At 45.9% G+C, this 13263-nt stretch overlaps 1 protein-coding gene across 1 annotated transcript; it reads right to left on the bottom strand.

Moving 5' to 3' along the window:
- Positions 1-726: 726 nt before the first annotated feature.
- Positions 727-12416, bottom strand: LOC139017286 (zinc finger protein 256-like). The gene is made up of 4 exons (XM_070425477.1): positions 12180-12416; positions 8768-8823; positions 1902-3794; positions 727-1823 (listed from the first exon to the last, which is right to left on the bottom strand). The coding sequence occupies exons 3-4, from the start codon at positions 3736-3738 to the stop codon at positions 1654-1656; spliced, it is 2007 nt and encodes a 668-aa protein (XP_070281578.1). The 5' UTR covers positions 3739-3794; positions 8768-8823; positions 12180-12416; the 3' UTR covers positions 727-1653.
- Positions 12417-13263: the final 847 nt, after the last annotated feature.

Genomic DNA, 13263 nt, shown 5'->3' with positions numbered 1-13263 from the left:
GTTCTAGAGGCAGAAAACTGTTAACTACAAGAGGAAGCTGAGAAGGTGTCCTATGAGAAATGGACAAGGACACAATTCACACAGCATAGAGACAGAGGGACAGGTCCAGAGACACAGGCAGAGCAGGACATGGCTGACAATGAGGCAGCAGAACTGAGGAAGAGTCTTTAACCCATAAGGTACCAGGAGCAGCATAGTCTGTGGTTGTGTCACTATTAGCCCTGTGATTTGGGACAGTTTAGCTCATTCTGCTAAGCCTTATCTTCCTGTTCTATAACATGGGCGAACAAAACTAGTACATCATGGCAATGTTGCGGGAACTGAGAACTGTGTAAGCCACTGTCTTACTATATTTAAAGTCTCAACAAACTTTCCTTCTCAGAAACTCTATCTCATGGTGAAAGGAGCTGCTATTCTTTGAAAGGTCATCTAGTTAATGCAAATTTCAACTCAGGGCTCTTGTCACATTGCAGTGCTTCCTTTGCAGTGGTTCTCAACCTTGGGTCGCGACCCCTTTGGGGGTCGAACGACCCTTTCACAGAATACATATATAATTACATAATGTTTTTGTGATTAATTCCGATGCTTTAATTATGTTCAATTTGTAACAATGTAATTGGGGGTCACCACAACATGAGAAACTATATTAAAGGATCGTGGCATTAGGAAGGTTGAGAACCATTGCTCTCAACTGACTGTAAATATCAGTACCAAGTTGGTTCACTTTTCCCTTCCCCTCAGTGCCTCATCTTGATAACCTCTGCAGCCGACTGTGATGTCCCCAAGAATGACCTATTTCCAAGTAGTCCTGTTGCCCCATGCATATACTTCCACCTCCTCTCTGACAAACGAGGCAATAATACTCAGTTGGGAAAGGATAGTTTCTCTTCAATGAACAGTGCTGGGAAAACTAGATACTCACATCCAAAGAATGAAATAAGACCCTTATCTTAATTCAATTGTTTATTTTATTTTTTTCCAATATGAAAAACACTTATCCTACAAAGCAAAAAAGACACAAATGAGTGAAATTCTAACCTGCATTGTTTCACTGTCCATTTGTTAAAGAAACTTGCCAAAATTCATTGATTTGGCAGAACATATGCTCAGACATTTAACCAAATATAGAGATAGCAAATGCACATCTGAAAAAAGGCTCACCATAAAGCCTTAGAAAAAATGCAACCAAATAAACAGTGATATAGCATGACAAAGTTACAAAAAAGTTTAAATAAAGGACTGAGCAAACCTTTTGTAGATGTGGAGGAATTAAATCTGTCATACACTGCTGGAAGAATGCAAAAATGTGCAATTGGCTTAAATCACAACTTCCTAATTTCTTTAAGTTAAACACTCTCCTCTCCTTTGACTTGGACATCGTATTATGAGTTATTGATAAAGATAAATGAAACCTATCTCCATTTTAAGAATTATGCACAATCCCTATCAGGCCAGTGATTCTGTAGTAATTATGCTTTGCCCTAAACCCTACTATCCTATACCCAAGTGACCATCACCCATGGAATTGGAGACATTAGGACACATGGCCCTTTGCAAGATCTTTGAAAGTGATTCCTTTCAAAAGTATAGGCACACCTGTAAAGTCTCTGATGACAATGAAAGTAACTGTTTCTGGCAAAATATTTCCCACATTCACTGCATTCCTGAGCCCTTTCTCCTGTGAACTCTCTGATGAAGATGCAACTGATGGTTCAGGGCAAATGATTTCCCACATTCGGTGCACTCATAAGGCCTTTTTCTGGTGTGACGACTCTCATGATAACGGAGGCTACTATTACTGGTAAAATATTTCCCACACTGCACTCATAGGGCCTTTCTTCAGTGTGCATTCTGATGATAACAGAGGCTACCCTTATTGGTAAAAGATTTCCCACACTTACTGCACTCATAAGGCCTTTCTCCAGTGTGAAGTCTCTGATGACAACAGAGGTTACCCTTATCGGTAAAAGATTTCCCACACTGACTGCACTCATAAGGCCTTTCTCCAGTGTGAAGTCTCTGATGACGATGGAGGCTCCTCCTACTGGTAAAAGATTTCCCACACTGACTGCACTCATAAGGCCTTTCTCCAGTGTGAAGACTCTGATGACAACGGAGACTCCTCCTACTGGTAAAAGATTTCCCACACTGACTGCACTCATAAGGCCTTTCTCCAGTGTGAAGTCTCTGATGACGACAGAAGCTCCTCCTATGGGTAAAAGATTTCCCACACTGACTGCACTCATAAGGCCTTTCTCCAGTGTGAATTCTCTGATGACGACAGAGGTTATTCTTACTGGTAAAAGATTTCCCACACTGACTGCACTCATAAGGCCTTTCTCCACTGTGACATTTCTGATGATAATGCAACTCACAGTTCCTGACAAACGTTTTCCCACATTCACTGCACTCATAAAGCCTTTCTCCAGTGTGAATTCTCTGATGACAATGGAGGTAAGTCTTACTGGTAAAAGATTTACCACACTGACTGCACTCATAAGGCTTTTTTCCAGTGTGAAGTCTCTGATGATAACTGAGCCCTATGCGAGTGGTAAAAGATTCCCCACACAGACTGCACTTAGAAGCTCTTTCTCCAGTGTGACATTTCTGATGATAACTCAGCTGATCGATCTTGACAAAAGATTTCCCACATTCATTGCACTTATAAGGCTTTTCCCCAGTGTGAAGTCTCTGATGATAACGGAGGCCTACACTAGTGGTTAAAGATTTCCCACACTGAATGCACTCATAAGACCTTTCTCCAGTGTGAAGTTTCTGATGATAACGTAGAGCAGAGATTCTGGTATAATGTTTTCCACATTCACCACACTCATATGGCTTTTCTCCAGTGTGAACTTTCTGGTGTTGAATGAGGTTTGAACTTTGTCTAAAGGATTTCCCACAGTCAACACATTCATATGGCCTTTCTCCAGTGTGAACTCTCTGGTGTTCCACGAGCTTTGAACGGGGGCTAAAGAATTTCCCACATTCGCCACACTCATGACGCTTTTCTTTAGAATGAACTCGCTGGTGACGAATAAGGGTGGAGTGTTGTTTATAGCATTTCCCACATTCACTGCACTCGTATGGACTTTCTCCTGTGTGCAATTTCTGATGATAATGGAGATCAGAGATTTTTGTAAAAGATTTTTCACATTCACGGCACACAAAACACTGTAGTCCATTACAGACACCATGTTTCTGAGCAAGGGTCTGGTTGCAGCCAATGGCTTTCTGGCTGAAATGAAACTGCTTTGCACATGCCCCACACCTCAATAGTTTCAGGCTGTGTTGTGTTCCCTGCTGCTCAACCAAGTGGAAAATGTCTCTCAGGACTGGCCCACAACACTCACAGGGGTGGCTCTTCTGGGAGGACACAGCTCCATTGGGGTTCTTTGCCTGTGACACTGTCCCAGAAACATGCTGTTCACTAGGTGCCTCCACATCCTCTGCTCCACAGCAGCAACCTAGAGAGGATATGAGTTCAAAGTTCTCCAGCATCACTTCGAGGAACAGGTGTCTCTGAGCCTCATCAAGGAGGCACCATTCCTCCTTAGAGAAGTGCACAGCAACATCCTCAAAGGTCACACGAACATCAGCTGGGGGCCTCTGTGGGTTGAATGTGGTGAGGGTGGCAGGAGAGGAGGCAGCCAGGGGCACAGTGGTCTCTGTTCCGGGCGCCGAACTCGTCACCAGGGAGGCTGGTTGGGGGGGACCAGGACTCTTGCGCCTTCTCATTTTCGCATCTCCACCAAGATGTAGTGTTCAGGATGCTCTGACCCACTTAGGTGATCCTGAGAGAAGAGGAAATGCCCATCACAAAGAGAAAACTGGAAGTCAACTATTGACTTTATTAATACCTAGGCATATGCACTTGACAGGCGTCAAACCTAGGATCCTTCAGTCCACAGGCCAACACTCTTTCACTGAGCCCAACTAGCTAGGGCCAATTGTTGACTTTAAAAAGGGCAAACAACTGCCCTAACTGGTTTGGCTCAGTGGATAGAGCATTGGTCTGCGGCCTGAAGGGTTCCAGGCTCGATTCTAGTTAAGGGCATATTCCGTGGTTTTGGGCACATCCCCAGCAGGGTGTGTTCCAGAGGCAGCTGATTGATGTTTCTCTCTCATCAATGTTTCTAACTCTCTATCCCACTCTCTTCCTCTCTGTAAAAAATCAATAAAATGTATTTTTTTTAAAAAAGGGCAAACAACTGCACTGGAAAGCACTTGTATGAGCAAGCGTAGTGTAAAAAGAGTCAGTTCATCCATGTCCTAAAGTACACTTGTTGCCTGGGTTTTGTAGTAATTTGGATGAGATAAACAAACTCATGTGTTTGGCCATAGAAATACAAGAGAATTGCTACTGATTTCAGATGAAACGGTGTCTGGAGAAGATGGACCTTCTCACAAAAGTAACTACAGAGAGACATAAAATTAGTTTGAGAGAAACATATTTTTTTCTAGGATAAAAGTTTTTGAAATGGATAAAAAAGAAGCAGTAACAAAAAAGACATTCATAACATTAAAGAAACACTAACTGTAAGGGAAAACCACCAAAGTAAAAATGAAAATTAAATATATCATGTTTAGCTAAAAGTAAAAATCTGAAATTGATGAGTTCAACAGTGGCCAGAATTGGCAGATCTCAGGAAGGCCCATGGATCCACATGTCCCCATTTCCTCTGGCTCTTAGTGCAACATCTGTCAGCTGTCAGAGCACTGGCTCACTCCAAAAAGACTTCCCCGAGCCTCAGCAACAGATGAAGAGAAACCGTTACCATGGCAATGGAGATAATTTTGTGACAACACAAAGTCCTATCCTACCTAGAGAAGCTAAGACTCTGAGAGAATTCTTGCTCTAGATGTCCCCCATCTCCAGAGCAGAGAGACCTATACGACCCATGACATAATTGAAGGGGTTTTTTCCTCAAATACCTTCCCACATTTATTGTCAACAGCCTCCTTCCAAATGTAGACTTATTGTCTGCACAAAATGGTAGTGCTTAATATGGAAAGTAAAACTCTGGAAACTTAATTTTGAAAAAAAATACTAATGGATATGTACATGGGTACACCCACTGGCACATCCTCAACAGGAAGAGAAAGAACTTCAGAGGGAAGGGGAATGGTAAGGGTAAGAGTAAAGGGAAGGGGAAGGGGTAGGGGAAGGGATATTGATGTGAGAGAGAAATATTGATTGGTTGCCCTCTGTACACACCCCATCTGGGGATTGAACCCACCGACTACTTTTGGGGCACAGGATGACACTCTAACCCAGCAGTCGCCAACCTTTCGGACCTCACGGACCACCAGTAGTCCATGGACCACTGGTTGGCAACTGCTGCTCTAACCAGTTGAGCCACCTGGACAGGGCCTACACTATAATGTTAAAAAAAAGAATACACTTTTCACTTTGAAATAGTTCAAGGTACACAAGACATTGCAAAAATGGTATAGAGAGTTCCCTGGGCGTTTATCCAGTTTCCCCAGAGGTGATCATTCCCACCATCAGGAAGCACGCTAGTTCCATCACCACCAAGAAATTCCGGAGGAGAAACCAAGATGGCAGCATGTGCAAACACCGGAAATTGCTGCCTCACATAGCCACTTCAAAAATACAACTAAAAGATAAAGCGGATATCATCCAGAAGCACAGAAAGGCTGGCTGACTGGAAATTCTACAACTGGAAGAAAGAGAAAAGCACATTGAGACTCAGAGGAGGTGTGGAAGTAAAGTGCAGAGGTACTGAGGCACATGCAGAAAGAGCTGGCAGCTGAGGACACAGTTGTCTTTTCAATTGGGAGGGAGTCTCAAGCTCCCGACTGCTCTGGACTACAGTTCCGGGTGAGTCTCAGGGGACCCTGACTCATACGGGGAGAAACTGGACTGTCTGGCACCGGGCAGATCTCGAGGGCGACTTTCTTTCAGAGGTGCTTGCAGCAATTACCTGGACACTGAGACATAGGGCCTTTTAGGGTAGGACTGGGGAGTAGTCATAGCTGCTTGCTCTGCCCTGTTGATCCCGAGACAATGTATTGGGCTGCATATCAGGGCGAGCTGTGCTGTCTGTTCCTGGAACAGACAGATAGGAAGGTACTGACATCAAGTCTGGCCTTGAGATATGGTCTCATGGTCCCTCCTCAATATATACTGTGCTATCTGTTCCAGGAAAACATAGATAGGAAGGTGATAATGCTATACTGTGTCGGGAACAAATTGTGTAAGCATGGCTTTGTAACTTTGTAGTTTTTGCAAATAAATTGCTATAACTCTTGCAGTCAGCTGCTGCAGTTCAAAGCAAAGGCTGAACTGCAGACAGCTGGCCAGCTTAATAAAGGTTCCTAAATTTAAATTCTGAGTCGGTGGTCTATCTCGCTGAGTCAACCCATAACAACCTCATGCCACCCAAGCTGTTGCAGAGGCTTCTGCATATGAAAGGCCTGTCCCTTTGCAACCTGAAAATTACCTAACAAACTGCAGCTGAATCAGAGCAACCCAGAACGTTCAAAAGAAGGCCCAATGCCCCACAGCAGCTTGCATTGCTTCACAACTGGGCCTCATCTGCGAACCTCCAAACCCAAACAAAGAAGAGGAATCTCTACATAGGTCCCGCTGGGTAGCCTCAGGCAGAGGCTAGATTAGCATCTCCTAAGGGATCCAAGAGCCAGTGTACCCAGTGGTCAGTTTGGGACCATCCAGATTGTGGATCCTCAGATCCATGGGGGACACATTCAGAGGGCGGACTCAGTGAGCACCAGGACCCTGCTGAGGTGGGTTCTGCCCCAGAGGGGTGTCTCCAGCTCGGGGCTTCTCTCACTGGAGACAGGGCTGATTCTCGTAGCCAATTGGCCTGGGGGTTGGTTCCTCCCAGTGATGCCTGCAACAGTCTAGGCCTGACTACAACAAGACTGTGCACAAAGCCCACAACGGGATGCACCAAGAGTGTCCTCCTCAGGTAATTGGGGAGACTGAGCCACTGGGTCCTATAGGACACCTAACAGAGAAAGCAACTCGGTCAACACAGGGAAGCATAAAAAATGTGGAGATAAAGAAACAGGTCACAAATGACAGAAATGGAGGAGAGCAAACTACTGGATATAGAGTTCAAAACCACACTTTTAAGGTTTTTCAAGAATTTTTTAGAAACCCGATAAATTTAGTGAGACCCTAAGGAAATCTAGTGAGACCCTCCAGGTTATGAAAAATAATCAACTAAAAATTAAGCATACACTGATTGAAATAAAGGATATTATGCAGAGTTCCAAGAGCAGACTAGAGGATCGCAAGAATCAAGTCAAAGATTTGAAATACGAAGAAGCAAAAAAACACCCAACCAGAAAAGCAAAATGAAAACAGAATTCAAAAATACGAAGATAGTGTAAGGAGCCTCTGGGACAACCTCAAGCACACCAACATCCGAATTATAGGGGTGCCAGAAGAAGAGAGAGAGAGCGAGATATCAAAAACCTATTTGAAGAAACAATGACAGAAAACTTCCCCTACCTGGTGAAAGAAATAGACTTACAAGTCCAGTAAGCGCAGAGAACCCCAAACAAAAGGAATCCAAAGAGGATCACACCAAGACACAGCATAATGAAAATGCCAAGAGCAAAAAAAACAAAGAGAGAATCTTAAAAGCAGCAAGAGAAAGACAGACAGTTCCCTTCAAGGGAGTACCCATACGACTGTCAGCTGATTTCTCAACAGAAACTATGCAGGCCAGAAGGGAGTGGCAAGAAATTTTCAAAGTGATGAATAGCAAGAACCTACAACCAAGATTACTTTACCCAGCAAAGCTATCATTCAGAAGTGAAGGTCAGATAAAGAGCTTCACAGATAAGAAAAAGCTAAAGGAGTTCATCACCACCAAACCAGTATTATATGAAATGCTGAAAGGTATCCTTTCAGAAGAGGAAGAATAAAAAGGTAAAGATACAAATTATGAACAACAAATACACATCTATCAAGAAGTGAATCTAAAAATTAAGTGAATAAATAATCTGATGAACAGAATAAAGTGGTGAATAAAATAGAGTCAGGGGCATAGAAAGGGAGTGCACTGATTATTCTCGTGGGGGGCAGGGTGCAGGAAGAGACTGGACAAAAATCGTGCACCTATGGATGAAAACAGTGGGTGGCGGGAGTAAGGGCAGAGGGTGGGGTGGGAACTGCGTGGAGGGGAGCTATGGGGGGAAAAAAGAGGAACAACTGTAATAATCTGAACAATGAAGATTAAAAAATATATATAATGGAAACAAAAAAAAGAAAGGAAGAACTTCACATGTGCACTAACTCAGACTACAAACTCCACCGTTAAGAGTGGGACTGACTCTACCCAGTTTACCTGGGGCTGCTCTGGAATGGTAGTCTGCCTCCTGGGAAAGCTCTCTGTCCTGGGAAATCTTAGAAAACTGCCACTGGAGCTGCACAGGTCTCAGTGAGGACCAGGGAAAGTAACTGGATAAACTGCAGACGAGAAAAAAAGTAGGTTCAGGCAGTAACTCGGTTCTCCCAGCTCCAGGGGATGGTAATTTCCATTAAACTAAGTGGTAACAACAGAAATCTGAGAATGATGAGGAGAGCCCAGCTGGAGAGATCCAAGCTTCAGGCAGGGAAATTTAGACATCTTCAAGACCAGGATGTGATTTTCTTAGGTGGGAGGTGATCCTGACAGGTGGGAGGGAGCAGAGGCCACTGTTACATATTCCTCTACTCGGGCCTGGACATTTTTCTGAGCTTAAATCTGAAGTATGGACTAGAACTCACCTGAGGATTGTCTCATGGATCTTCTTAGGAAAGAAGAGCAGCTGGAGCTCAGTTACCTTGAAGGAAGCACAGAAAAAAATATTAACCTGAATACTTCTTCCAAATTAGAACAAAGGAAATGTATTTATTGCATGAAAAGGTCAATTTCTTTGTCCTCTTACTCACTGCAGTGATTTCAACTGTATACTCTGTGACATGTTTTTTAAAATTTTAATACTAGTGGCCTGGTGCACGAAATTCGAGCACATTAAAAGGGAATTAATTACAGGAAATATTTTAATATTACTATTTGCCCTTTCTCTATAATTGAAGTGTCAGAGATGAAAGAAAATTAGTAAAATGTATATGAAAATCTTCCTCTTGTCAGTATGGGGTGTTCTGTGGGACTCAAAGTCAAATCCCAGCCCACCTGCTCGCTCCTTGAAATTGCACAAGACCCCGATCAGCCGGCCCCACATCTGTCCAGCCTTGCCAGGAGGGGTGCGCAGCCTCAGGTCCCCAGGCCTGGGCCAGGGGTGTGCCTTGAGGTCCCCCGTCAAGCCCCGCTGGGTAGGGGGGCTTGGTCTGAGGTTCCCTGGCATGGTGCCAGTGCTGGAGGGAGTGGCCCGAGGTCTCCCATCAAGCTCTGCCAGGTTGGGGTGGCAGCCTGAGGTTCCCTGGCCCAATGCCAGGGTGGAGGGGAGCTCCTTGAGGTCCCCTGTCAATCCCCACCAGGTTGGAGACATGGCCTGAAATCTCCTGTCAAATCCCACCGGGAGGGAAATGCAGCCTCAGGTCCCTGCTGATTGCTGGTTAAGTCTCTTTACGGGAACTTAGCCTCTGCTTGGGTGCAGACAGTTTGTTACAGAAACACCTGCCACTATTATGGGCACCAAAATATTTGTGATGCTCATTTTTCATATTCCCTCTTCATTAAATAAGATATTTGTATTGATTTCAGAGAGGAAAGGAGAGGGAGGGAGAGATAGAAATATCAATGATGGGAGAGAATCATGATCGGCTGCCTCCGGCACACCCTCTACTGGGGGACAAGCCCGCAACCTGAACATGTGTCCTTGACTGGAATTGAACCGGGACCCTCCAGTCTGCAGGCTGACCCTCTATCCACTGAGCTAAACCTGATTTCAGAGAGGAAAGGAAAGGGAGGGAGAGATAGAAGTATCAATGATGAGAGAGAATCATTGTTCAGCTACCTTTTGCAAACCCCCCACGGGATTGAGCCGGCAACGCAGGAATGTGCCCTGACTGAGAATCAAACTGTGACCTCCTGGTTCACAGGTTGACGCTCAACCACTGAGCCATGCTGGCTGGGCTGCACAACTGATTAGCCTCGCAACTGTTGCTTTCAACTTAAGTGGCTGGGATTGTTGTCCTGACCATGCAGGGCTTAGGAACTGACAAACACCTCAAGTGGAAACTGCACATTGAATCTAGGGCTCATTCCTCTAAGGTTCCCACTTTCATTTCAAATCTCAGACTCCATGGCTGTGGGGACCCAATATAGGATTAAAAGCCTCTGACTGACCTGTTGGCAACGCCAGATACAAGTCCCAGCTTAGAGGGCACAGTCCTCTTAGCATAATTAGGCTTGACCTGATAGGGCTCCCTAGATTTTACCTGGGAAGCTAATGGGCTGAGGGTAGTGCAACAAGAACAAAAACAAGTGAAATACACCAGAACAATGTAAACAAGTGAAACTCACAAGAATAGTGTAACTTTGGTAACCACCACCTTGTTTACCTCTGGCTATAAAAATAAAGGCTCAGTTTGCCTCAGGATCTTTCCCTGTGGCCTCAGCCAGGCACAGGAAGATCCACAGAGACTAAAGGGAGCTACAGAGTTCTGAATGCTGTCTCCGTGTAAAACATTCTTCGCCGACTCCGTCCACACTTTTGAGAACCTCTGGACCCCTGGGGTGGACCCCGGCACATGGCATCTCTGAACTCCAACTTCCTTCTTCCCAGCCAACTGAAATGCCACAAGCCCTGGCAACCTCTTTCATCTCGGTCTCTGTTCCTTGCTCTATGAGCTAGCAAATGTTCTGGGGGGGAAAGCACAGGTAAATGTGGGGCTTGCCTAGGTGCTCCCACATTCTCTCCAGCAATTTCCTTCAGGTTCTGTCTGACTTGATTTTTCTCTAATACCTTCAGGTGCTTTCAGTATTTTATTCAGCTTTTCTACGATATAAGCTACACCGTCACCTGCAGATGTGGAGGTTCGATGCACTTTATGCTCATCCACAAATGTTCTAAAGCTCCAAGGTACTGACTGGTTTAGGTTTCATTCACTCCAAATTTCTGACTGTTTTCTTACCCGTTCCTTACATGTTGGGGAGCACAAGAGACTTGGTTGGAAAGTTTGTAAGGAGGACGTTGTGAGAAAAGGGAAGTGTGGGAAGGCTGACTGCTCTGTTTACCTGAATGCCAATTTAGGAGAGACTGAGGCGAGTGTTGAAGGTGGTGACCCTAATTGTTTCCTGATCTTTGCAAACAAGTCTGTGTACATGCAGACCCCAGGTGTTTACTGGAATCCTTATGCTTAATCCCTGGGTGCCCTTGCCTAGAGGACAGTGTAAACATGAGTCCTCCCAAGGATCTAAACTAATCTACCATACAAAAGCCAAGAGTTTGTTTTGATTTAATCACTTAACCTTTTGAAATTCCAAGGGACTCATTGATTATTTTGGAAGCAGGTAAGGGGAGGACACTAAGCGTACCTCTCCCCTATCATCTGTGTTTCCACGGCCACATCTAAAGCTTTCTGGGCTTCAGTGTAAGTGGGACACGATGTACCTACACACCGCTCTCAGCCAAATCCAGTGTTTGTGCTGGGGGAGGGACCGTGGCCTGGAAAGATTACTGAATGTGCTGTGGGAGGGGCTGTGACAGAAAAATTACTGATTGTTTTAAAGAAAGAATGTGTTATGATAGGCTCCAGCCAGGTGTGACTCTGTTTACCTCCCCTTTGTACTTATGATCTTTTTATGAACTTCTAATGAAATGCTTTGTTACTGGTTTTTTCTTTTTTTCTAACACTGTGTGATTTTGCTATAAAGGATCATAGGGCACCCTAGGTCTCTGTCACATGCTTCAAACTTTCCCAGAGGGGGAGGGTGCGGGCTGTGGTCAGCTGGCCAGCTTAATAAAGGCTCTTAAATTTAAATTCTAAGTCGGTGGTCTATCTCGCTGATTGAACCCATAACAGTGCCCTCATTTGGTTCTTCGTGTTCCACAAGGCATCGCAGTGGCATTTAACGCAGGGGGCACTCCGCTCGGGTGGAGACTTGCTTCCCTTGGTCTTCAGAACACTGTTTCTCCGGCCCTTCCCTTCCCTTCCCTCTCTGCTTTTCCTCCCCGGCCCTCGTTGCCCAGTGCCCGCCTGGGGAGCTCCCTCCCGGGCCCGCCAGACTCACCTGCCACACTTCCACTTCGCGTTTCCCTTTGTGTCCCGCAAGGAAAGGCCGCCGGCGCTCCTCGGGCTCCCTCCGGACCGGCTCCGGGGGGACGGGTCTAGCCCTGAACTTCTGAGGGGCCCGCGGCCGCCTCGCAGACGGTGAACAGCGCACAGACGGGTCCAGCGCGCACCAACTCACCAGCCGGGCGCGCGTCTCCATCACCGGAAGCTCCGTCCTGGAGGCCCGCACTCGTGGGCGGGGCCACCTCGTCCCGCCGCGTTACAGACAAAGCCCAACCCGGCCGTCCAGGCTGCTTTAGGCGCTCGGCCGGACCCTGGGGCTGTGGGGACCGGAAGGGAAGCCCCACGTCCTCGGGGGCGGTGCTACCCTGTCCTGCCTGGTTAAAGTTCAAGCTGCGAGCCCTGGTCTGTGCAGTGAGTGCTGGTGGTCTGGGGTGTTGTTGTTAGAAATGCTCCTAAAAGGCGCCACGGGAACTTGAGAATCGCTCGGTAAGGCCAAGGTACTTCTCCGAAAGCGTGCAAGGCCAACAGGAAAATGTTGCCCGCCCGAGCACCCCGAAGAGGTAGTCTGTCCACCATGTCGCTGAGTCCTGGTCCCGCCCCCCCCCCCCCCCGCCTCCCCCCGCCCGGCTCCGCCCCTGATTGGCTTAAGGGCGTGCCTTTCCAATCTGGCGCTAATGGCAAATTCCAGCAGCGCGGGAGGGGTGGGGCTGTTATTCCAGGTCCAACTGAGTAGCAGCAAATGGGGTTTAACCAAGTAGATGTAAGTGGAACAACACCAGAAAGTTGATCTAAGCCTCTATAAGAAGGAAAGGAAGTTAGTAAAGTTAACGTAAAAAAAACCATTGAAACGTGTAAAGAATTTTTGTGAGTTTATTTGAGCCAAACTGTAAGGAATTGAGATAATGCTGCAGAGAATGGCGGGTTACATTAGTATTTATACATTGCAATCAAAGGAGGGACGTAGGTGAGTTACATGAAATTCATTGGTGATAGATTAAGGAGGAGGGATAAAGCAAAGCAGGGGAAACCCCTGGGATTGGATAAAAAGTAAAATGATGGACACATACTTAGGTGGGTGC

Source organism: Myotis yumanensis, unplaced genomic scaffold (assembly GCF_028538775.1).
Source record: "Myotis yumanensis isolate MYYU_CA2020_CCGP unplaced genomic scaffold, mMyoYum1.0.hap1 SCAF_10, whole genome shotgun sequence".
In the NCBI taxonomy this organism is placed as follows: Eukaryota; Metazoa; Chordata; class Mammalia; order Chiroptera; family Vespertilionidae; genus Myotis; species Myotis yumanensis.
This window is presented reverse-complemented; position numbering and strand designations above follow the sequence as displayed.

Bases quoted from the DNA above. Each gene is read 5' to 3' on its own strand.
- LOC139017286 (XM_070425477.1), bottom strand. From the start codon at position 3,738: ATGAGAAGGCGCAAGAGTCCTGGTCCCCCCCAACCAGCCTCCCTGGTG. The intron at 1,824-1,901 runs GTAAGTGTGGGA...AGGCCCTATGAG, and splicing joins AGAAAGGCCTTATGAGTGCA to TGCAGTGTGGGAAATATTTT.